Genomic DNA, 24,767 nt, shown 5'->3' on the forward strand with positions numbered 1-24,767 from the left:
TTACTTGTCTTACTTAGGGATAAATACACATAAAAACTGGTCAAACAATTGATTTATGAACCCTTTTATTTAAACAATTTAATGTTTTCCAGGACACCTTAAACATATTTACAGTAAGTCTGTGCACAGGGCTGAACAACTTACAAAAAACAAATTGGACTTGCATCTCAGTTCAGACAAAATTATTGTCATGGCCGATGAAAGTACATGCCGCACTTTTCTTTGTAGTATTACTGGAAAAATAAAGAAAAATGTCCTACTTTTACCTAAGGCACCATTCTATACTTCTCCTGTAGCATTTTACTTGAGAAAAAAAAAATCCATATTCAAGTTTACAGGTCTTTTCAAAACCAACCTCCATCCACTGCACAGAAGAGGAATGCTCAAGACCAGCAGACACACAGAGAAAGGTCAACATGTAGAAAAAATAACCTAATTATTCTCATCTTCCAGGACAAGTCCCATAAATTTTGTGATTTCACAGACAAATCTAGAGACCTGAATATCCCACATCATTTTGAAGTTGGTAAGATTATGTTTTGCACAGAGAGAGGATGACTGCTTGAGGTGTTTACCTGTAGTTTTGTACATTTTAGAGCAGAGACAGATATTACACATGAAAAATACACAACATTTCATATATAAGGAGCAACACATAAAGGACATTTCAAGTTATTACCCACAAAACCCACAAAGCTCTGCTACCTAACCATGAATACAATAAATATAAGTGATGGCCACAACCACTTTCTCAGTGCCATATGACAAAGTTGTAAAAACAAGCCTAGGAAGCATCCTCCACACAGATCACTAGTCTCCAGTTCCCTGTTTACCACTACCTGCAAAGCTGCTAAAAGGGGTCAGAGCCTTCAAGCCGCGTTCTTCACACTCTCACACTTCAATCCACATATATGCAGGAGTGATGTCTTTTCCTTTTCCTTGTTGTGCATCACTACATGCAGATGACTGTGTGGTCAATATGAAATAACAAGAGACAGAAATTCTTCTACATGCAACCCCTGCCCCCCCAAATCCCTGACAGACACGGCTTACTGGCCTAATACTGATTAATATGAATAATACTCACATAAATACCATTTCACTTTACTGATTTGGCTCTTTAAATTGTAAGGTGAAGGTGAAACGGTGTGCTACAGAGACTATGGATGGACAGAGACAGAAACAGTCAAGAAAAATATTTTAAATGGGCACAAAATGACCTGAAAAAATATATAAAACGAAGGGTTAAGATACATGTGTCAAGACCGCATCCTCAACAGGCTCTAAGCAGAGCAATCAACAGACCTGGTCAGAATGTGCAATCAAAAACTACAGTAACTCCTTAATATTGCAAACATCATGCAGGCAAGATACTGTGCAAGTGAACAGAAGCACAGAGTAAAACAAAAATATTAATAAATACAACGGAATCCAAATACATATAAGGGAACTTCATGAAATACAAGTTGAGCAGGGATTCTCTATCTCTCATGGCTTATTATTGAACTAAGAGTGCCCTCTGCTGGACCAATCACATAACGCTAAAATGAAAAAGAAAGCAGACATCTACATTTGGTCAGGACTATGTGATATCCTCTAGGTCTACAATTTAGATGACATGACCAAGAGTGAGCCACCTGAGTGAGCATAAAGCAGCCTGTGGGAAATTCAGTTGAACAAAATGGGACATTTTATGGCCCACTTTCAAACGGACAGTCTTTCTGACTGGCTGCCTGCATTGTGTGACTTTTCTTTGATCAAGTCACAACAATAATTGTTTAATGTGAATGTGAATTTTTTTTGGTGAGAGGAAAGAAACCAAAACTAGAACAGTAATGTAATGTGAAGATCAGGGTGAATAAATTAAACCCACAAAATTAAAAACAAATAACCACAAATAGTAAATGAATAAAATATTTAGACACAAAGAGACTGTTCCCTGTTTTTTCTTTCATTCTGTAGCCTTTGTGATGGAGTTCAAGCATGCATTCTATCATCTGTCTCTCCTCTGATGCTTTCTGGCCTTCCAAATGCAGCAGCATGAACAGGACTTTGCACCTGGCAGCAGCTCAAAGCAGCAAAAATGAAAGAGAGAAAGAGAGAGAGAGAGACCAGTTTCATCTGGGCATGGCTCCTCAATTTTCTGAAACAAGAGGCACCAATAAGGCATTAGAGACAGTCACATCATGTAAGATGTGATGTGATTTAGAAATGGTTGTGCCTTACGGGACAAAGAAAGATCAATGTATTAATTAATCTTAAGTCACAAGCCAATCAAGCTTGCTTAGAGAGAATTTGGCAATTAACTCGTGGACAAAATCTGGTCTAATTGAGATTTAAAGGAATCTAAACTTAAATGCTGGACTGCAATGACTATCAGACTTCTGTATAATTGGCAGCAGTATTGTGTTGCACAGATATAGAAGAGCAATACACTATTTATTTTAAAGTGTGATTTAAAATAATTTCTGCATTTCTTAAAGTGTTCAGTCTGGCTGCAGTGTTACTTATTTAAATTGTCAGCAAGTGACGGAACCGCTGCTGTGCACTTGTGTGTTGAAAAGTTTATCAGCAGACAGGGCCAATCATTATCTGGTGACCTGGTCCAAACAATTAATCCAGGTTTTAACATTAAAACCTTTTACATTTGCAGAGCAAACTAGTTTGTCATTTAACATCATATAGTAATCCTAGACGTAATCATGATAATAGTTTCAGTCTACTAGCATCTACTAACCCTTACCAGACAGTGCTTCAATGGGCTGTATGGAGCTGACATGTCCTTTGTCCTCAAAGGCAACCCGTGGCCCCTCAGGTCCAACCGGGTCACCCTCAATAAGGGCCTGGTTGTGGCCCTCTGTCTCCTTCAGTGGCCTGCCCTTAGAGTGTATGTTCAGGTCCATGAGTTCCTCAAAATTCCAGGGTGCTGCTTTGCCATTAACCCCAGGAATTATCCCCACCTTGGCGTCCTCATTCACAAATTCATATCCTTCCACCAGTCGCATCTTAGAAATAGGATCCCTAGTGAGGGGAGGTTTATTGTTTGTGGCAAAAGATAAATCTACTCAGACTTTGGTAAACAACATAAATAAGAGATACAGTTAAGACAGAAATCTCACCTGACGGGTAGAAAATCTTCTTCACAGGAACTGTTATTGTTCTCCTTGTTGTCTGCCTCAGGATGTTCACTCACTGCTTCCCCCATAGACTCTGAATGGAAGAGATCCACTTTTCCTGATAGGTCAGGCACATCCTCTGAACACAGAATTACAGAAAATATCTTGCTATTTAGGTTTCTAATTTTGTTTTCGAGGCAACAAATTAATCATGGCAAATGACCATTAGAATCAGAATCAGAAAACTTTATTAATCCCGAAAAAAATTGCTTATGCTACAACTGCACAGAGGGAAAGACGTACAATGTACAGTACAGGCCAAGTACATAACTATCAGTGTTCATTACATGTGTTCATTCATAGTTTGATGCATTCAGTGAGAATCTACCAATGTAAATGGTCATGAAAATACAGAAAACACATTGAATGAGAAGGTGTGTCCAAACTTTTGGCCTGTACTGTATATACAATGTATGTAAAAGACATACAACAAGTGCACAGAGAGACCGAGAGACAGACATTCATTTGAGTATAAATAAAAATAAGAATGTAGTAATGGCTAAAGCAGCATTGCACATTATGTAAGAGTTAAAAGTTAAGAATCAATTATTTATTGCACAGTAGAACAGCAACAGGAGACAGTTGCACAGAAGAACAGCAGCAGAAGAATCATATTGCACAACATTGAACAACATGGGCACAACCCCATGTTGTTTACAAACTTACAGATGAAATTGCTCATAGGGAGTTCATATAAAATGTAATGTTTAACAAAAGATGGCCATATTGGACACCCTGCTGAGTAACTGCACATTTTGGTTGCAGTCTAGAGCCTTGCAATTCAGGGAATTTCAGTTGGTCCAAGTCTTAATAATGAAACTATTCCTCTGCTTTAACCAGAGTTACTTCTATATTAAGGAAGCAGAAGCCTCCTGTCAGAGATATTTTGCTATTCCAAGGACAGTGTGATTTTCTTCAGTTCTTTGTTGTCTGCAAAGCAATTATTACCAGAAATTTCACAGGTCGTCTGGTCATTTGCTTCCTCTAAAGTTTCATCACATTCATCTTTTTCATCCTCTCTCTGTCAATGACACACAGATATGTAGTCAGTGCATGCAAGGTCAAAACTTTTTTTGGTTTGTTTAATCCATTCAAATTTAATGAAATATGTCAGACCTGTAAAGTACCTTAAAGTCATTCTGATCTGTTTTTCTTGTTCTCTTCATTATCTCTTCAATTCTCTTAAAATAATTTATTGAAAAAAATTAAAGACAGGATGGATGGACAAAACATTTATAATCGCATCTGGTATTGCTCACATTACGCATTAGAAAGAAAGTGAATACCCTCACCTTCTTCCTCTCCATGCGTTCCTGCTGGTTTTGTTGTAGGATGCGTGCTCGCTCTTGGCGCTGCTTCTCTGCCTCCTCCAGTGCCCGGGTCTCAGCCTCTTCACGCTGCATTTCAAACAGAGCTTTTCAGTTAAATCATGCATTTTCCCTGCAGTGACTTCCCAGCTCAGTGACTTAAAATATGCAGGCGTGCCAAATATTGGAAAGTTAAAGTCTTCTGGTGATCAGTTAAATATTTAAATATTTACAGTACGAGACATTTTAGCAAAAGGTGCATGCCACAGTACCATGCAGTATCATCTGATTCAGAGCATAATACCCCCCCCCCCAATACAGTAGAAGGGTACAGCGGTTCACCTCTTTCCGTAGCTCGGCCTGCTTCTGCTTTTCCTTCTGCTCCAGCCTCTTTCGCTCCTCCTCTGTTCGAAGAGCCTCCTCCTCCTCCTGTTTCTTCCTCTCTTCTGCTAGACTCTTCTCCACCTCTAGGCGTCTCACTCGCTGTTCCTCTTGCAAGAGCTTCTCCTCTTCCTTTCTCTGCCTGCAAATGAACAATAACAGGTACAGGTAAAGACGCTGTACAACCTGCTAAGGTTTTTGCACCTGGACAGGGTTCCTTCAGCGGCTGAGACAGCCCAACATAATTCAAAATATAAGCCCCATGCAACTGAAGCCAAACACAATACACAATAAGGTTGCAGATGCTGCAGAATTCCAGAAACACTTTTGTTGTGTAATGACTGTCTTTCATTTTGCAATGGCTTTTGCCATGCATTTCCAAATCTGCATATATTTTCTGTGTAGTAGGCGTGTATTGTCATTTTTTAAGAAAATGTAGCTTCTACAGGTTTGCAGTGCACTTGATTAAAATTCTTGATGGTCCTGCACTTTTTAATTTTGAATTGTGTTTGGTTTAATTTGCAGCGCATTTTTATTGTAAATTGTACTGGGCTTTCTTGGCCACCCAGAACAAATTTCTAATACAAGTTACCGACCCTGACAGATTCGCGAAAGAGAATTTGTGAAAAAGGGTATTTTAACATTTTTACTGCACTATATTACATTTGTAAAGGTATATTATATTAGTATGGAATTGCTAAGACCATAGTCTTTGTTTAAAATCTCAGTGTTTAAAATATGTCTGTTTCACTAAATCAACATTACCTTTGAGAATGAAATGACCATGAAGCATATTAGGGTTTATTCTAAGTAAGGTCACATTCACATCCTTTTAACATCTTGGATGGAGAAATCAAAACTCGTGTTCCCTCCCTGTCTCTCTTACTGTTCCTCCTCCTCCTGCTGCACTCGCAAATGCTCCTCTTTCTCTTTCTGCTCTCGTGCCAGACGTCGCTTCTCTGCCAGGATTTTGGCCGCCTCTTCTGCTGATGTGGTTCCGGCAACTGCTTTGGAATCTTGCAGAGAGAGGATTCAGAAATGTTAACCAAACCCTACAGCTAGACCCACCAACATCAGTAGCTGTTGTCTCTAAAAACTTCCTCAACCTGTGTTGTTAAACACTTTCCTTGGCTCACCTTCTTTGGGCTTGCTGCTGGGGGCTGGGTTGGTCTGAGTGGGCTCTAGCGACGGGGGCACCACAGGCTGCATGGGGGACATGTCCTTTATCTTTGAGTCTCTCTTACGTAAGGACTGTGGCCCTGTGGGCGTCAGGGATGGTTTCTGGGCTGGTGGAGGTTTAGAGATGGGCTGTGGAGAAGGAGGATGCTGTTTCATAATGGGGGATGGGGGCCGGTTGTTTGGACTCTGCCTATGGAGGAAAGACAATATGAGTCAGTCACCTCAGCAAATGTGGGCTGAAACCCAGCACCATGGCAGTAACTGAATCATGTGCAAAATCTGGAAAATGGGTCCCCTTATCCTCTCGAGTTGATGTAATGTAATGTGAGCATGGCTTGCTTACTTGAATGATGGTGACTCTGCTCTCTTGTTGCCAAGTGGGGCGGGGGAAGGGGACCGATGGCGAGTCACTGAAGCAGGAGAGACTGGACATTTTTGCACTGGAGATGTGAAGCGCTTCTCATATTTCTGCAAAAGATTTAAAATATGATTTCAAAGACACATGCCAGACTAATAAGCCACTCAGACCTATCCGACATCATAGTTACATTCAACTAAATTTTACGGCTGCATGATTAAGGCCAAAATGATAATCACGATCATTTTTATCAATATTTTAATCACAATTATTAATCATGATTTCTTGTTAATTTAGTCCCCACAAACTACTTCACGAGCACCTTTCATGGCTGCTCACTAAAGGTGATGGGTTAAATGCAAAGGACACATTTTGTTGTGTGCACCGTGTGCTGTGCTGCAGAGTATCACAATGTCAATCACTTCACTTTCACAAAAAGAAGTCTATGCAGAAAAGGCACACACTACAATGAACCAAAACTTACTACAGGCCTAAAGAGTTTTTTTTAACTATATGCCATGCAGAATTTTTGCAATAAAAAACAGACTGTCAACATGGCTTCAGAGATAAAAATAGATAATTATTACAGCCGTATGTGGCCCAAAGAAAAATCCTGCATTTTCACTTGTGCAGTCAGAGAAGCGTGGTTGAATGAGTTTGGTTGAATGAGTCTAAAAATGATGACAGTATTGATGAGAGGCTGAATGAGACATTCTATCTAAAAAAGTGAAAGTGAAGTGATTGTCATTATGAAGCATAGCACAGCACGTAGTACACACAACAAAACATGTCCTCTGCTTTGAACTCATCAATCTTGTTGAGCAGTGGGCAGCCAGTGGCACCTTAGCGGTTCGGGATTCAAACCTACAACATTCTGATTACAGGTCTGTTTCTTTACCTGCTAGGCCAACCACTGCCCCGAGGAAGGGTCTTAGTGCTTACGCTCAAAGTTTCTTTCTATTATGCATAGAGAGTTTTTCTGTTTCTTTTGACTTCCTTTTGTACAGTAGTGCAGACTGTAAGAAGCCTTCTCACCTGCATACTGCTAAATGCCCCATGTGCAGAGGTCGAAGTTGGGAGACCCTTGTGGCGTTCGCTGCTGCGACTGCGTGGGGACCCATGTGATAGAGGTCCAGTTGTCTGCAATGGGCTGGACGTCGCTGAACGAGGACACAGGTGAGACTCTGGGTCAGTGAATGTTCATAACAGCAGGGGAGACACGTGTGGCAGTATGGGAGAGCAAAGCATCAGGAGAAAGAGGGAAAGACAGGGATGACAAGAGAACAAAACATATAGCGGCAGGTTAGAGATCACTTCTGGTGGCAAGTCTCTACGTAAGCATATGGGTATAAGCAGCTATAGGTGGGTTTGAATGACTGAGCGCAGCATGAGGCTTAGGGAATAATGCTTACTTCCAGCATAAATGAAACAGTCCCCAAAACACAAGCACAGACCCAACAAAGCAAAATTGTAATCTGACATGGTATCCTTCATTCACTCACACATCACAAATATAGCACTGTCAGGAGTTATCTTCCCCATGTTATGGATGTAAAATAAGTAAGCTTGGTTTCTTTTAGACCAGGGCCAATTTCTATCATAATCATAAAGCAGACATTACATTTTTAATGCTTAGTGCCAGTCAGTATGCCAGTGATGATCATGTTGGAGGATATTTCTGTCCAGGTTAACAATCAAGCATGTTTTTAAAATGCTGTATTAAGCCATATTAAGACTTTAGGAGTACAGCTAGTGGTATGACTTAAATACACGTTGAAAGGTTAATCAACCAATGGATTTGTCCAGACACCAAGGCACACAGGACTTAAAAAGAGACATACACAAAACACTTGCACACACAATGGCACTCAGTGTGTAATAAGCTTAGAGGTGGTCTAGCAGTGTGTGCCTGAGACAGATGAGGCACACATGCCATGGTAACTAAGTGTGTCTGCTACAGCACTACGTCTATGCACAATTGCATCTGGAAGGTGAGTGTGAATGTTATGGTTCACAGCACAGCACCTACAGCACCCCCACCAGCACCCAGGAAAAAGGAATCAAGGCTGAGAGTGGGGGATCTCTCCTGATCTCCCTGGACCACTGGCACTCTCTGTGGTTACCTGAGCTATCTGCTCCAGCAGCTGAGAGCGCAGCGGCACTCTTGCTCCTAGCAAGTGAGGCCTGGGTGGGGGTCAGCAGGCGACTGAGTACAGCACTGTCCACAGGGCCAGCCATGGCACGACGGACTACAATGCCACAAACAGGCAGTCATAGCAGAAACAACAGACACAAACAGGGGGTGAAGTGTGAAAAAGAAGGAAATATGGGAAAAAACCATGTCATTTCCCATCAAGAAAGTAGGATCAATCAGTGAACAGGTGGTAAAAGTGCATTATTAACTATACAGAACAATAGTTTTCTATTAAAAGTTTGAACTGACCAGTACTTAAACAAAATGGGTTGGGGTAAAAATAAATAAATAAATAATATTTATTTTTTGAGAAAAGATTTCTGTGAACTGTGAATAATGGTGAAAATCATTATAATATTTTTTTTCCGAGTCAGGCTACCCATAAAACAGCAACATACTATCTTATTATGCATGCACAGTTAACACACACATAATGTGAAATAGTAAACAAAACATTTCATATTTTAGACTCTTCAAAGTGGAAAACTGATGGCAGCATTTAATACTCTTGGTCACTCTCAACCATGTTAAGTGGTCAAGAAAGGGTTTAGTCCTCATTTGCTGAACAAACTGTTGGTGGTTTTTCCTTCACTCAGCATCTCATGAAGCAGGTAATGATATGCAAACCTGACATGAAGGTAAATAGATGAAGATTGTTAATTTTTTTGCTTTAAGTCTTTATAGTCTAAATAACACACGCATGAAATTAACATGAAAGCAATCAGTGGCATTGGAGAGATAATCAATCATTTAAAACACTTGGCCAAATGGTCAAGTTATTACATTAATTCCCCACACTAAACGCCCATTTTATTCCTGCTTCATTATTGAGTAGTATTTGCCGCTAATGTTTTCACTTCAAGCCAAGTGTCCCTTATGATCTGTGCTATCAGGAAGTGAGGCAGGAAAAGAAGGGCTATAAATATGCGTAGTTAACAAGGCCTCAGGGACATGAGGGGCAAGGGCAGGGAGACTTGATTGGCATTACAGCTCTTGGACAGAAAGAAATCTTTGGATTCCAAGATGTTACTTAATATTTACAAACCAATATTTACAAAACAAATTCATGCATGTTTTTCCATGCCAAGTGGTCGCTACAGGACAAACCATGATGAGGATTAAGGCTGAGGTGGAGCTGCTGCAGACAGCAGAAACAGCTTTTGAAACGATGGAGTGATTTTTTTCTCATAATATCAAAGGTTCAGAAACAAATGACAAAAGGTACAAGGATTATTTAGGTAAAACATACGTTCATTTTGTGAAGGTAAGAAAAGTCACTGGAATGAAGAGGCTAAACTGATTTGTATACATTTGCTGCTGACGTCTTGGCACCACTAAAAGCCCTGCAGTAGTCAAGGATGGGTCATGCTGTTAAAAGGGTCTGTTAATTAAAGAAAAACACCAGAGGCTTGTTGTCATGGCAGGGAGGGTCAGTCTGTAAGTGTCATAAGACAGTCAGGGATGACTGACTTTTTCTGGAACACTGAAGACTGTATTACTACTGCAAGCAGGTACTGTGTCCTATATGTAACTTGAATCGTGGTGAAGTGAGATGATCACATTTCCTATGGGAATGTGTGAGGTTTAAAACAAACATACAGACAAAGACAGATCCACACATGCAACATTAACTGCTCATTGGAGACCAGAAGAGGGCCAGAGGGGTATAAAAAAAAAAAGTTAACATTAAATTAACTGTGATGGTAACACTGCATGCATTCAAAACCTATGAAAGAAAAAGAGATTTGCAGGGTTTACGCTCAAGGCAGCAAAGACATTTCCACAGATGGGTCACAGTCTGTTTATATAGGGGAAAATGAAAATAAAAGTAAAGAGAAGATCAGAGTGTGAGTAAGATGCAGAAACCACATCAACAATAAGAACATGTGACATTTGTTTGTATGCAGGAAACTATCAGGCAATGTATGGCACGAGGGTCGAGTGGAAATAAACCAGACAAAAGAACAATCAGAGGTCAGGTTAGCTCAGCAATACACCACAGACACAAACCAGCGATACCAAATCAGACCACAGAGAATGTGCTGGACGTTAACAGGAATGCTAGCAGGCGGGCCATGCTAAAGGTGCATGTACACAGGATGCTGTAGACAGCGCATAAAGTAAAAAGACTTTGCTAACCATCTGGCTCTTCAGTAGCATCTTTCTTGGCTGTGAGGGTGGGAGACTGAGTTTTGGCCCCCACCCGAGAAAGGGAAGAACTTCGTCTCTTCAGTGCAGATCCTACAGCAGGAGAAGTACAATGCAATTTCTAACTGTTCTTTTATTCCTTTTCTCCTTTTGCCCATGATTTTTTTTGTTCCTATTTTGGATATTAGGTTTTACTCCTTTTTCTTTCAACGAATCACTTAAAATTGCAGCCTTGACCATTTTAATCTCTATAATTATCAACTGCAACTATGAAGCATTTTACATTAAAAGAGCCAGTGTATGTCACAGACCACCTTAGGTACTATGCCTTGTGTCCAACAGTTGAGAGTTTATTGTCTATGGAGACAGAAAACAGCAAAGACTAGCTAAATATAAGAAAGAATCTCTGAATAAGGGCAGTTTGTGTTCAGTGGGCTCTGATGTGAAGATGTGGGCTGACAAAGCTTCATAGCTTTGCAATATCACAACATTTGTATTTCTACCCATATCGCACTGCTTTTGGAAATACAGACATCATAAAGCCCTCTTTTTGGAGCTTACATTGCAGTGAATCACTATATTATAATCATTTGGCAGATGTTTTTATCCAAAGCAACTTGATTGCATAAGATGTTAACTACTGCTATTAACTATGGAACCAGTAGACCTACATCTACTTTACAGTACATTTAAATGGACCAAGTCAGGATCTGTGCTGTTGCTGTAGAACCTGACATAAGGCAGTAAAGCGCTGCACCTGGATGCTCCATCTGAGGCTTGTTAGTAACATCCCTAGTGACCTGCACGAAGCTGCTAGGCAACCGATTCAGAGACGAACTCCTCCACTTTAAACCTGAGAAACAAGACATGAGTTCACATCCTGGAACAATGTACAATTAAAAAAACATTGACCTTGGGAACGGGCAGGCACCAATCGGATAGTAAAACATTTTGTAAACTGGACCTTTAAACTGAAAACAAATATAATTATACAATTACACAAATTCTTAAAAGAAACAGATGTTTTACAGCATGTTACATGTAGCTGCACAGTTAGGAAACTTCTGAAGGCCTGGAAAGGTACAAAAAGCAGATCAATCCCACACAAGCTTAACTTTGGAGTTTGCTAAACATGGGAGGAAACAGTAAATTGTCAACAAGGTGAGCTAAATGCTCACTGCAGATTTTCCTTTGAGAAGGAAAATATTTTGGGAAATGTATGACAAAGTGTTAAAAAACAATGAGTGTTTAAGATGAACAGGGGCACACTTACTCTTGTCATGGGTGTTGAGGAGGGAAGCAGAGGAGGACAAGTGTTTGCTGATGACCAGGTCCACCTGTTTGAGGTTGGTGGTGGATATGGAACGCTTGTCTACTACACAAGAACAAACACAAACAGAGGAGGGAAGAAGGGGTTTAGGGACTGATGGATTGGTGATACGGTTGTAAACAGGGGATCTAAGAATGCAACAGGGCAATAACATCTTTAATTAGCTGCACAAAAAAGTAAAACAGTAAAACTTCAGGCAAGTGACTGAATAGACACAAAAAATGATAGTTTCTTCGTTGTTAACAAATTTGAAATGTTTTGACTGTCCACACATTTAGTAAAAAGTGATGAAAGAAAGAGGAAAAACAGGCAGAATATTAAGACACGTTTGTTACTTTAAATATCTGCAGAATTCAAGAAACACAGGCATCAAACCATTAGTCTGTTGCTGATAACTCCTATTGAAAACGGAGAAAAACACCGTGATAACAGTCAGTGCAAAGACTTAAATCAAGGTCAGAAAACAACTGCAACCATAACACCAAAAAAGGTTTCCACTGTGCTCATTTCCACATGTGATCCTCCCTCAGACCTGAAAGAAAGACAGATATTCAGAGAAGAAAGATCTTTCTCAAACAAGGTTGGTTAATAAGGCACATGCAACCACAAGCAGTTAGTGATAACGGGTGTTAGACTGAAAGAGAGAGGCAGACACTGTATGTGTCAACATTCGCCAATATGTGCCAGATGGTGCCAGGTTCAGAGCAAGGGGAGATCATGTGAACCACCTGGCTGTGTCCGCAGAGGTTTGGCTGGGGATGCCGGGGAGATTGCTATGGAAACTGGTGATGAGGTGGTGCCAACATCATTCTTGCCTGTAGGAACGCAAAGGAAGTGAGAAGGGAAGCCTTTCCAACAGACTGGATAGAATGACAACCGGACTCACCTGTATTAATTTTTTTCAACGTACAACCAAAGGACAGACACACGGTGATAAGAATGATCTTCCGCATTATAAACCAGAATTTACATTTACAGCATTTATCAGACAGCCTTATCCAGAGCGACTTACAATCAGTAGTTACAGGGACAGTCCCCTGGGGGGGACTAAGTGTCTTGCTCAGGGACACAATGGTAGTAAGTGGGATTTGAACCTGGGTCTTCTGGTTCATAGGCGAGTGTGTTACCCACTAGGCTATTACCTTCCTATAATAAATCCAGGAAAGAAAATTGCAAAGAAGCTTTAACAAACCTGAAAATCCTTACAACATTCAGGATCGGTAAGGGGAATTTGTACTATAACAGAGGGATTTTTCCCCAAAGTATTTCAGGTAATTTTTCTGTAAAGTGAGTAGCACAGCAGAAACTGAGCGGACCCTGAGGCAGTCTGGGTTATCTGGATGTGCTGTACCTGCTTTGCTGTCACCATCTGATAGGCCACCCCAGGACCAGCGCTTCTGTCTCTGCTCCAGTCGCTGACTGCGCTCTATGGTGCGCCTCATCACTTCTTCGTAGTGTTCCTGAGGAAAAGAGATTATGAGCAAAAACGTGGAAAGTAGGCATGGAGATGATTACAACATACAAGAAATTACTCTACCCAGCAGAATGCAATGGCAGGTGTAAAATGTAAAACAATCCGTCTACAACATTTTTAAAGGAACATGCAATAGCATTCTGTAATTCATGCTGTAAATCTCACAAATGAGCATTAGGAGCTTTGGGTATTAGCCAGGTCACATGACTCATGCTTTCTGTGATATCACAACCTGGAGGAATTTTAAACAACTTAAAGAGTTTTGATACAAACCCTACAAAGATACTTCAGATAAGCAGACTTTTCTTAATAGCTTATGTATAAATACTACATATTTCTAGCTGATTTGTTTAAAACTTTGACAAGCAGCACAAAGAGAGGTCCAGCACTGAAAAGGAAAAGATTCAGTCATGAGAGGAAGGTAGCACACTTTCTCTTCCTCCTGTTTCTGCTTCCTCTTCTCTTCCACAGCAGCTCTCCTTTGCTCCTCCTTTCTGCGCTGCTCCTCCAGCTTCCGTTGACGCTCCTCCATCTGCTTCTCCAGCTGCTGCTTCGCCTTGCGTTCACGCTCAAGAAACTGCAGCTCCCTTGTTGCTGGACAGGATGGGAGTGGTAGTACAAGAACATTTCACTAAAGTGTTCATCTATACCAACTAGTTAGACCCAGAGGAAAAAATGCCTATAGGGTACAGCACATGACCAGCCTAATGGAATCTACACATATCAAAGTGACACCAAGCCATGGTAACACAATAATAATTCGCTCAGTATACAAAAACAACATCTGCAACACATTTCTATTGATTGTTGTCAGCATAATGACAAAGCCAGTAAAATAATCAAAGGACTAATCAAACAGGCAAAGATAAAAAAAAAAAAAAAAACAGAACCTGGGAGAGCAGACCTCACCTTGTTGCTTCTCCTGTTCTTCTCTTCTTTCCTTTGCAACCCTGAGTTTGTCATCTATCCGTAACACAGCACCATCAATGACTAAAATTGTGCAAAAAAAAATTAATAAATAAAAGGATCAGAGTTGAGAAGCCACACAGAACAACCAAAGACACACAGACATATTTCACATTCATTTTCTTCATTCACTTAACAGACTAGCTCCTCTCCAACCATGGGACACAGGTGGCATTATCTTGAGCAGCAGATGCCATAGAAGCAAATCGCTTCGCCACTAAAGCTATTTTTAATGAACCCACTGCTTAGTCATCGCTGCTTATGCAGCACACATAGGAGGGATGGGATCAGCACTAAAGGTGCCAGCAAAGCATATCAACCGAAACAAAGTGCAGTCATTTTAGCCTTACATTAACATTCACTATATTTGGCTACAATACTGTTTGCATTAATTTAGAATGGTGCAAAGGCCAGCCTACCTGGCAAGTTTATACTACATCATACAGTATTATCCCCAGAAAGCTGGGGTAAAGAAAACCTCTACTGTAAAAAAATAAATCTCAATCCTGTTACACACAGTAACATTGCGTCAATGTTACCTGGCCGTGTTCCTTGACCTCTGACTGTTGTCTGGTTGCTGGCTGTGGCTGCAGGCACTGGGCTATTTCCTGCCAGACCTCGGCGCTCCTCTGCCTGTGCTTGAGCTGCTGCAGCTGAAGGTACAAAAACTACATGTTTATATGTTCAACCCAGCATCAAAGATCTCAAATAGCAAAACAACCACAATTAATAAAGCTATCAAGCTGATGATGCAGGATAAGTATATAAAGAGTCCAACAAGAAGAAATGCATGCACATTTAAATGCAAATCAGACAATTAGAAATACAGCAAATCAATATAGGGCTGCAACAACGAATCGATAAAAATTGATTACTAAAAGAGTTGGCAACGAATTTCCTAATCGATTCGTTATGTCGCGCGACGCGGAGACGTTTGATTATAAAAAAAAAAAAAAAAACTTTATTTGAGCGCGGAGTGAACACACTCGGTCTCTCGCGCACAGATGCTAGCAGAGTTTGGCGCCTCATAGATAGCGCGGAGCAAAAATAATAAAAAAAAAAAAAAAACGAGCAGAGGAAAGATACATGGCGGAGGCAGAGAAATCTGCGCGAAAATATGCAAAAGCGACATGGCACGGCACGGGAGCACCACGGCAATGATCCTGCACCTGAAACGCAAACATGAGGAAGAAGGGAGTTCAGCAGCAGGGTAAGTCGCAACAGAATCCTACTTTTGTTCCGTTTTGAAGTGAGGAACGTAATGTCCCTGGTGCTGGTGTTTAACTCGCCGCGGAGGAGAACTAGACGGGGACTTACAGCGCCACCTACAGGTGTGGAGGGGGGATGAAACAGCGTTCGGACTGTTCTCTGTGTCTCCGCGTGGACGACTTGCCTATCGTGACACTTAACCCTAAGTTGCTCCAGGGGGACTGTCCCTGTAACTATTGATTGTAAGTCGCTCTGGATAATGGCGTCTGATAAATGCTGTAAATGTAAATGTTTACCTGTTATCCAGCTTGACAGGCATGACAAGTTAGAGTTAGCACGTTAATAACAGTGGTAAAGCAGGGGTGCTATAATTACTTTGCATTAAAAGACAAAAGACATGTTTTTACTCACTAGCCTTTTTTGGACCATTCATTTTTCAATCTGTTGTCACGTCCAGCTACACTGCAAAAAAATTACCTAGTAATTTTGTCACGTTTCCAGTCCAAATATCTAAAAAATCTTAAATCAAGATTACTAGACAATAAAAATGGCATGAGAAAATTAAGTGATGCTTAAAACTTCTGTTTGAGATTATATCTCATTAAGATTAGTTTTCTTACCCCATTGGCAGATAATTTTGCTTGTTTTAAACAAACAATCACTTAATTTTGAGATGTTTTATCAGAAAACAAGACATCATTTTTTTTGCTATTTCATGTGTCTAGTAAATGTATCTTGATTTAAGATTTTTTAGAGATTTGGACTGAAATCAGGACAAAACTACTAAGTTAGAAAATCATTTTTTGCAGTGTGTGTGTGTGTGTGTGTGTCAGTGTGAGAGTTTGTGAGTGTGTGCATCTGCAGTGTAGTGTAGAGAACAAGACCTGACATTCAAACAAATCCTGTAAAATTTTCTGATTTGTATTGTTCTTTATTTTTTTTTATAAATTATTTATCGTTCTGGCAGCTCAGGTGGCACTTTATTGTAAAGCATACATGTGTATGTTTTTTGTGTTAGTCCATTTTTATTTTATTATTATTTTAAAAGCTCAAGGAGTAACATGTTTGTGCACTTTCTAAAGATTTTGGTTCTGTTTTTGAATAAAGGGTTGGAAATGAATGCTTTTCTTGTTTGTTTGTTTGTTTTTGTTTTTGTTTATCCGATTCTACGATTAATAAAAAAAAAAAAAATCGACAGATTAATTGACTATTTAAAAATCGTTAGCTGCAGCCCTAAATCAATATAAACACGACAAATTAAAGTATGCACCCAAAACAAGAAGAGTAAGTATATCAGTTGTGTTCTATTAGTTTGGTGAAACAGCAGTTATATGAGAACACTGCATGCTAACCACCAGTTAACGTAGTTACCTCGCAATTGTAGCATATTTGTAACATGTGCTGGGTATAATATTTTATGTCAGTTTGCTGGCTGCAATTAAAAAGGCCCATTAGTAATATGAAATGCTAGCTTTAAGTCAAGATATATCAGCGACAGCTGAAAAACTTTATGAACTTGTTTCTGAAGAAAAAACAAAAAGATCCATTTAGTTTGTTATTAGTTTGTTATATTTAATATGAATGATTATAGAATTGTACAATACATTTAAAACAATGAACATTTCTGTGCAACTCTGAGTTACTCATGTGAATGAATGAAATTCAGAATACACTACACATTTACACATTTTGGTTTCTGCCTTTTGATGTTTCATTTGTGATTTTTCCAACATGACTAAGATTTTTTTTTAATATGGCTGTCAATCAATTAAATCAATGTTGTAATCTGGTGCCACCTACTTACTACCTCAAATGACCTGTTCCATTGTGAGCACCTTGTGACATTTGAAAATAATATTTGAATTGACCCTAAAAAATTCACTGTACATCTCCATCTTTGAGGTATTGATTGACTGTTAGAGTATCCTCTTTAGCATATGTGCCACTAGTTAGACTGCCTTAATAGTGTTCATTTTTTAAACGTGAAATATCTATAAATTAACACATTCATTTTACATTCAAAATTATAGCAGATCCACCAAACTGATCATAATGTTCTTATGGACAGTGATCAATACTGATTGATTGGAAAAGGCTAAAAACCCTTGCTCTATAGGGAAGGTGATATGGTATGACCTGATAAGATTAATTTAAGGAATGTTATGTGTATTATATTCAATATGAAACTGGAGACAAATACAGTACCGGCCAAAGGTTTGGACACACCTTCTCATTGAATGTGTTTTCTTTATTTTCATGACCATTTACATTGGTAGATTCTCACTGAATGCATCAAAACTATGAATTAACACATGTAAATGGTCATGAAAATAAAGAAAACACATTCAATGAGAAAGGGTGTCCAAACTTTTGGACTGTACTGTATACAGAAGTTAAATGTGGGGAAAACATTAAACATGAATGAAAATTCATCTCCCACACCCTCTAGAAAGATAGGATATAACACAATTACCTTGATGAAAGTGAACATAATATGATTTATGTTCAAGCAAAGGAACAGTCCAGAAGCTCAGAGTCCCTTGTGTTTGAAGACAGGATCTGTACAAAAGCCCACTATGTTGGTTGAATATGCAACAGGCTGAGTCACTCACTGATATCCAAAAGCAGACAGCATGCAAATGCATATGACCAACTATAGCCCTTCACAAAGGCTGCATTCATCTGGGTCCACAGCCCCACAACTCAGATGCAGATGCCAAACAAATGTATGAGGACTGATTGACACCACAGAGATTGCCCATGTTTCCAGAATAAACTTGGTTCCACATCAATAAGTGAGATGCAGTGTTAAACAAGTGGGCCAGACAGGACACACTCTGAAGATGAGATGAGGAGATTAAATGTACCATGGAATGGATCTCTAGTAACTGTACATTTAAATTAATCTCATAATTGAAATTGAGACTAAGGCTAAACGATATATCAAGACTGGACATGTGTCATGTACTACGCTCGCCGTGGGTTTATGTGTTTTCTCTCAAAGAACAGCGAGTGGTGCTTAAAGCACCGCACTTGCCACAGGGGAGTGGCGTGGTTTCTAAACTCCCAATAAGATGATAAATGTTGTGTAATCTCCGGACACTCAGTGACTGATAAGATCAGCTTTCCCTTAATTCCTGCTTTGCGCATATGTTTGGAATGGTCCGACCTAGTGCTGCACGATTAATCTAATCACAATAGTAATCGCGATGTCAGTCGATTACATGAATGCAAAAAGCTGTGATTTAAATGATTAGTACATGGATTGGATCAGCAACATATCCGATCCATTCTCTCAAAGTTTGCGAGCTGACTGAAGTCTCACTTCAGTCGGATGTGACGTGTTTGGTCACATGACTTTCGATTCGGAGACATATGGGTAGACACCGCATGACACGCTGCATCGTACGTCAACGCCGCCGCCATATTGCGTGCATAAAAATGCCTCACTCTTGTGCTGCTTGGGGCTGTACAAACTGCTGTATGCTCCAAACCAGATCCCGGGGGATTATATTTCATAGGTAAGGCTGGACAATTGTTTTGAATATATTTGGCCATTATAAAATCCCATTTTATAAGTCTTAACCTTAGCTAAAATAGGCTAAGCTAACGAAGCTATGCATTCCTGTGTTCAAGTCAGCCTCCAAACAACGTTTTGGCTAAACGTAGGCATTAACTATTTAGACTGTTCTTAGCTGTTTAGTTAACTTTTCTCAAACTTTGAAGGTTTCCTAAAGAAATTCACCTCAGTTTACAAATCTTAACCTTAGCTAAGCTAGCAAAGCTATGCATCCCTGTGTCCGCCTCCAAACAACGTTTTGGTTAAATGTAAGAACTATAATATGGGATTTTATAATGGCCAAATATGATCAAAACAGTTGTTTAGCCTTACCAGGGTTTGTCGTTCGACAGTAATGTAAAAGAGTTTTTTGTGATTTATTTAATTTTGTAGAATATTGTATTTTGAAAGCACTGGGCATTTCAGGTTGTTATAAGTAGTTTGTATGTTTCACTTAATTTTGACCGCGGTGCGCACACAAATCTGCAGAGTGCTGTGCTGCACCCTAACCATTGTGCATGTGCAGAACCATTCAGGCAAGTGGTATGGATTAAACACAGACAACCGTTCTCGCGCCGCACAAGCCATAGAAAATAATAGGTGCAGTGCATGTTGCATTTGGTCTGAAAACGTCTGTAGCCTGCCATGCATGACGATTTTTCTTAAAAGCTCTAAATGACACCAAGAAAACAATGCATGAAACATTTATTTGTCATTTATTATGTCATTCACATGCAGAGCTAACCAAACACTGGGGCTGAATGCACGTGTGGGTGCTTTGATTTGCTCCAATAAGTAGAAAAATGGTCAGTCCGTGCTCACCTGACGCCACAAACACCATAAAAACACCTGGTTCATACAAGTAGTATTACAAAAGACAAAAGAAGGGGAGGAGACAGAATCTTGCCCTCTAATTGCAATTGACTATTGAGAGAGAGAAATTTATGTTTGATGACAAGTGTTGTAATTAATCTTATAGTTGATGCATTGCAATGCAGACGTTCTGAAAGCATCTTTATATTTGATCCAACGAGCAGAAAAAAAGTCAGCGTTCAGTCCATGCTCACCTGACGCCACAGACATCTGAACAGGCATTTTTCTGATGTTTGTGGAATCAGGTCAGTGCCGACTGAATGCTGACAGTTTTTGTGCTCATTGTAGCAAATCAAAGCATCCACATGGGAGAACAAGAGCTTAACTCTTGAATTTGAAAATCATCTGTAGTAATGTAGAAAAATTATGAGTGGACCATAAAACGCCGCCATAGACACCCCAGAAATGATAGCGGGTGTCAGACCATTTTGCATAAAATGAGAGTACGAAAAGTATGAGCTATGAAAATACTTTTTCTGAAATAGTCAATCCACCATCCGCTGGAGAATGTGCTACATCAGACCTTTAAATAAATAAAACAGGAGAAAAAAAATCTTTAAAAAAATCTAGAATCTAGAGTTTTAAATTTTACTTTCAGGCCATATTTCCCTGCAATCTTATTAATGCCTGGAGCCTGATGAGTAGGGCCGCAAGAGTACTGGCAAGAGTGCCGACACCATGGACGTCTGAACCAGGCCTTTTTGGGTTGTAATGGGTTCTGTAATGAGCAGTCATCACTATGTCTGACAGTAACAAAAAACAAAAAAAAAAGGCTGAAATCGCAGAAAGAGTCACCGTTAACATCTCAGCTGATTTCAGTTAATGCAGTCATGAGGATGTTCACCAGAACACACTCCATATTAAAGCCTGGCCCTATTCCGCATTCCACATCTAAAACAGCAGCAGCATTGAATTGCTTCAGAAAGCTGCTCAGACTACACAGAAAGTGAGCATTTCACAAGACACAAGAGATCTCTAATCAGTCACCCCTAAAACACACACAGTACAAAATTGTACAAAAACTATATTTTCAGAACTATATAATTTAATATAAGGTACATTTACCTTCATCTACCTGATGACAAGAAGGAAACAAATGTCTCTTGGACATATCGGAATGGATGTCTGAGTGACACCTCCAATTGAACTTATCCAAAACTGAGATTCTGATCTTTACAGGCAACAACTCCCCACAGCAAAACTTTTCAATTCAAATTGGCTCCTTTGTTGTCCCTGGCTGGTGGAACAACTTGCCTAGCTCCATTCGACTAGCCGAGACTACTACCACTTTTAAGAAACATTTGAAAACTCACGTGTTTAAAAAGTATTTCAAACGAGTCTAACACTAACACACGCAACACACTCACAAAAAAAATTCTAATAATAATTTTGTCTAGCACAATTCCCTAGCATGTTCTATTCAAGTTAGGCCTTATCAGGGCTCTTAGTTTTTTGGCTCACAATCTATGGAAATCGAATGAGAATTGCTGTTGTCTTCTCCTTGTAAGTTGCTTTGGATACAAGCGTCTGCCAAGTAATGTGAAGTAAAGTAAATACAAGCAATTTAAATTTAAGGTCAATTTGTTTCTCAAATATTCTCAATTCCTGAGGGTGGCCTACAGTGAGGACCTAAAAATCAAAATGCATAATTATGAGCTGGCATTACATTCACTCTTTAGAGAAGAGGAACTTTATTTCAAGAACATAGGGAGGCCAGACCATGACAAATGCATTAGGTAATAGAATTCATTTATTTAAAAAAAATTGATCAAAGTGGCAGCAAGGATTCAGGTAGTCTTGCCAAAATGTCCCAAACATCCATTTGCACCTCTAAATTATAGTGCATCAATTTCCATGATCTTGGCCAAAAATGTACATGCTCTTACTGCCTATTATTACAGCAGCCTTCAAGTCTGTGTCCAAAAGCCACTGAACACTGGGAATGTGCTTTGGAGGTTACACTAATAGGAAGCTGTCAAACCACAGTGACCTAAACTAACACAGCCAGTCTTCAGCACATATTATCTGGCATGCAAACTAGGGATCACAGTTTCTTCATCATTACAAAAATATCAAATTGCAAAAGCAAAAAATGTTCTGGTCCTGCAGCAGTTACAAATAAGTCTCAGTATTTTTGTGAGATAGCTTTAAAGAAAACTGCTAATCCTTACACTGATTAAAATTAAAACAAAATCAAATCATAAGCCTAAGCTCCACACACATGCAGCCATGTTATATATATATAAAAAAACAAATACAAGTAGAAAAAATTAATTTACACTACAGAAACAAACCGCCTCTAACTATGAATCACACAAAATAACTATGCCTTATCATAATAAAAGATTGAAAAGAATGAAATCAACATTTTATGAATAGAGTTCAGTTGAGAGCATGTTAGAGGTGCAACTTTGAATATTCTTTACAGTCAAGAACCAAAAGAAATACTTGATAACATTTAATTCAAAGTTACAATAAATGCTGTCAGTATCCAATCTGTGATGGATGTTCAATAAGTCTCTTTTTGTGGGGTTGAACTTGCATTCCTTGAATACATTCGTTCTGTAAAATACAGCACATTTTGATGGTAGTAAAATTTAAAAATAAAATATACACAAAACTAAACATGTGTATTTTATGTGTAAAATTGCCATTAATTCAGGCACAGCAGGAACTGGCAAACAGGGCGCAATGTTTAGAAACCTCCATTGATAAACTCTACTGGTGATTACTGGCTATGCCACCAGACTGCGGCCAGCCACTCAGTTTAATGTCATCTACCCAGTCAAAAGCAAATCTGTCATTCTGTGATGACAACGAGGCTGCTGACACTTTTAACTCTCACTTTGACCAATACAATGAAAAGCCCATAGACCCTGCAAAAAAAAACAAAAAAAACAATGCTAAACTCATAGCCACCCAAAGTCACAAAATCTACAGGAGTGTGTCGACAGCACCATAAACTTCAGAAACACTCGTAAAAAACGTGAATAACATTATAAATAATAGATGTACACTAAACTCACAATCATCAATGAACCCCACCACCACCCAGAAAACCTAGGAACGAAGCACCACCCCGCCCCGCCACTGTAGGTCTCCGGACTGTCACCCGCGCTGACGTCTCCTAGACAAACCATAAAGCCACCACCAGTTAACAACGCTGCACAAGCGTCGTTTTCAATCGGATAAAACAATAAACTGACTGGTCGTTGTAACTGTACATTTCCCCAAAACAACTTTTTCGCCTGTCCCTACAGGAGTCGGCCGGCCGGCGGACAGGTCGCACACAGAAGAGGCGCTAACTTCCTCTCCGTTTCAACTTCAAACAAGAGCAACTCGTCCGCATATTCCGAGACCCACTTAACTCAGCACGGTGAAAGTACGATACAAGGGATCGTATGTCGAAAACGAAGCCGAAGAGCAAATGTCTTACCCATTTGAGCTCGAAGCGCTTTGAGAGATGTCGCTCCTTCCGCCATCTTTGCCGAAGTTTTCCGAAGCAAGCGCGCGGAAGCGGGGACGTGGACGGATGAAGAGGTTGCATAGACAGCGACATCTGGCGGCTGATGAAACAAATCTGAGGGATCCTGGTCAATGAGTATTTGTAAAAATTATTATTTTATATACTAATTTATTTAATTCATTCAACTGTGGATGAACAGCCGGTATACTAGATTTAATTAAGAATGAATGTATTCATGTAAATTGCTGCACCATTCTACGTCATTAATTATGAACCGTAAATGTGCCTCACAAGAACACACACTCACATTCTTTTCGCGTGGATTTCTTTTAGTGTTTTTGTTAGCAATATTTTTAGGATTTTAAAATAGTTGTTGCAGGGTCACCTGCATAGAGTGTCACCACAGGCACTAACACCATAATGACTAAAGCTTCAGGGAATGTCAAATGGATCGTAACATTATAATGGACATGCAGTGTAGACCATGACACTGGACTTAGACCTACTCTACACTGTCCAGTACCTCCAAACATGGACAGATCTATACAGCATTTTGGACTTTCCACCACTACACCTGTTGGACTTTTTTTTCCTGGACAAATCATCACCAACCCTGCACTGACACTCTACTCTAAGTTTGGGGATGTCAACTAGGGACCACTAAGACCTATATAAAAGCAAAAATGTCAGGGAACTTCTGAGAATGCTACTCACTTCAAAATGCACAGATGTTCAGAAATGATTAATGGTGTTCTAGCACCATATATTAGATTTAATTAAAAATATATATTTTACTTAATTATTCACTATTAAAGCCGAGACCAAAGGGTATCAAGAACAAGAGACTTTTGTCAAACATGAATCTATTTTATTAGAATTCCACGTGAAAGACCAATACAAAGTGGTGTACACTTGAGAAGTGGAACGAAAATCATACATGATTCCAAATATTTTTTACAAATAAATAACTGAAAAGTTGGGTGTGTGTTATTCAGCCCCCTTTGGTCTGAGTGCAGTCAGTTGCCCATAGACATTGCCTCGTAGTGCTAATGACTAAATAGAGTGCACCTGTGTGTAATCGAACGTCAGTACAAATACAGCTGCTCTGTAATGGCCTCAGAGTTTGTTTATGAGAATATTGGGAGCA

General features: G+C 39.5%; 1 protein-coding gene across 14 annotated transcripts; it reads right to left on the reverse strand.

Moving 5' to 3' along the window:
• Positions 1-48: 48 nt before the first annotated feature.
• map7d3 (MAP7 domain containing 3) lies at positions 49-23,672 on the reverse strand. 14 transcript variants are annotated; one of them, XM_028959688.1, is made up of 21 exons: positions 23,591-23,672; positions 15,053-15,166; positions 14,457-14,537; positions 13,978-14,141; positions 13,425-13,533; positions 12,802-12,888; positions 12,017-12,115; positions 11,501-11,596; positions 10,735-10,836; positions 8,525-8,650; positions 7,437-7,585; positions 6,387-6,511; positions 6,001-6,233; positions 5,751-5,880; positions 4,826-5,006; positions 4,469-4,573; positions 4,304-4,357; positions 4,125-4,197; positions 3,120-3,255; positions 2,744-3,021; positions 49-2,143 (listed from the first exon to the last, which is right to left on the reverse strand). In XM_028959688.1, the coding sequence occupies exons 1-21, from the start codon at positions 23,634-23,636 to the stop codon at positions 2,136-2,138; spliced, it is 2,496 nt and encodes an 831-aa protein (XP_028815521.1). In that variant the 5' UTR covers positions 23,637-23,672; the 3' UTR covers positions 49-2,135. The 14 variants fall into 14 exon arrangements, 13 of the variants coding, with proteins under 13 accessions (XP_028815521.1, XP_028815522.1, XP_028815520.1 ...); XM_028959689.1 differs by having other exon boundaries at positions 7,437-7,561; positions 12,017-12,118; XM_028959687.1 differs by having other exon boundaries at positions 12,017-12,118.
• Between the last annotated feature and the right edge of the window lie 1,095 nt (positions 23,673-24,767).

This window comes from Denticeps clupeoides, chromosome 18 (assembly GCF_900700375.1).
Source record: "Denticeps clupeoides chromosome 18, fDenClu1.1, whole genome shotgun sequence".
Classification (NCBI taxonomy): Eukaryota; Metazoa; Chordata; class Actinopteri; order Clupeiformes; family Denticipitidae; genus Denticeps; species Denticeps clupeoides.

Coding starts and splice junctions, on each gene's coding strand:
- map7d3 (XM_028959687.1), bottom strand. CDS start 23,636: ATGGCGGAAGGAGCGACATCTCTCAAAGCGCTTCGAGCTCAAATGG. Junction 6,512..7,436: donor GGGCATTTAGCAGTATGCAG/GTGAGAAGGCTT, acceptor AATCTTTTGCAG/AAATATGAGAAGCGCTTCAC. Junction 4,574..4,825: donor AGGCCGAGCTACGGAAAGAG/GTGAACCGCTGT, acceptor TTTGAAATGCAG/CGTGAAGAGGCTGAGACCCG.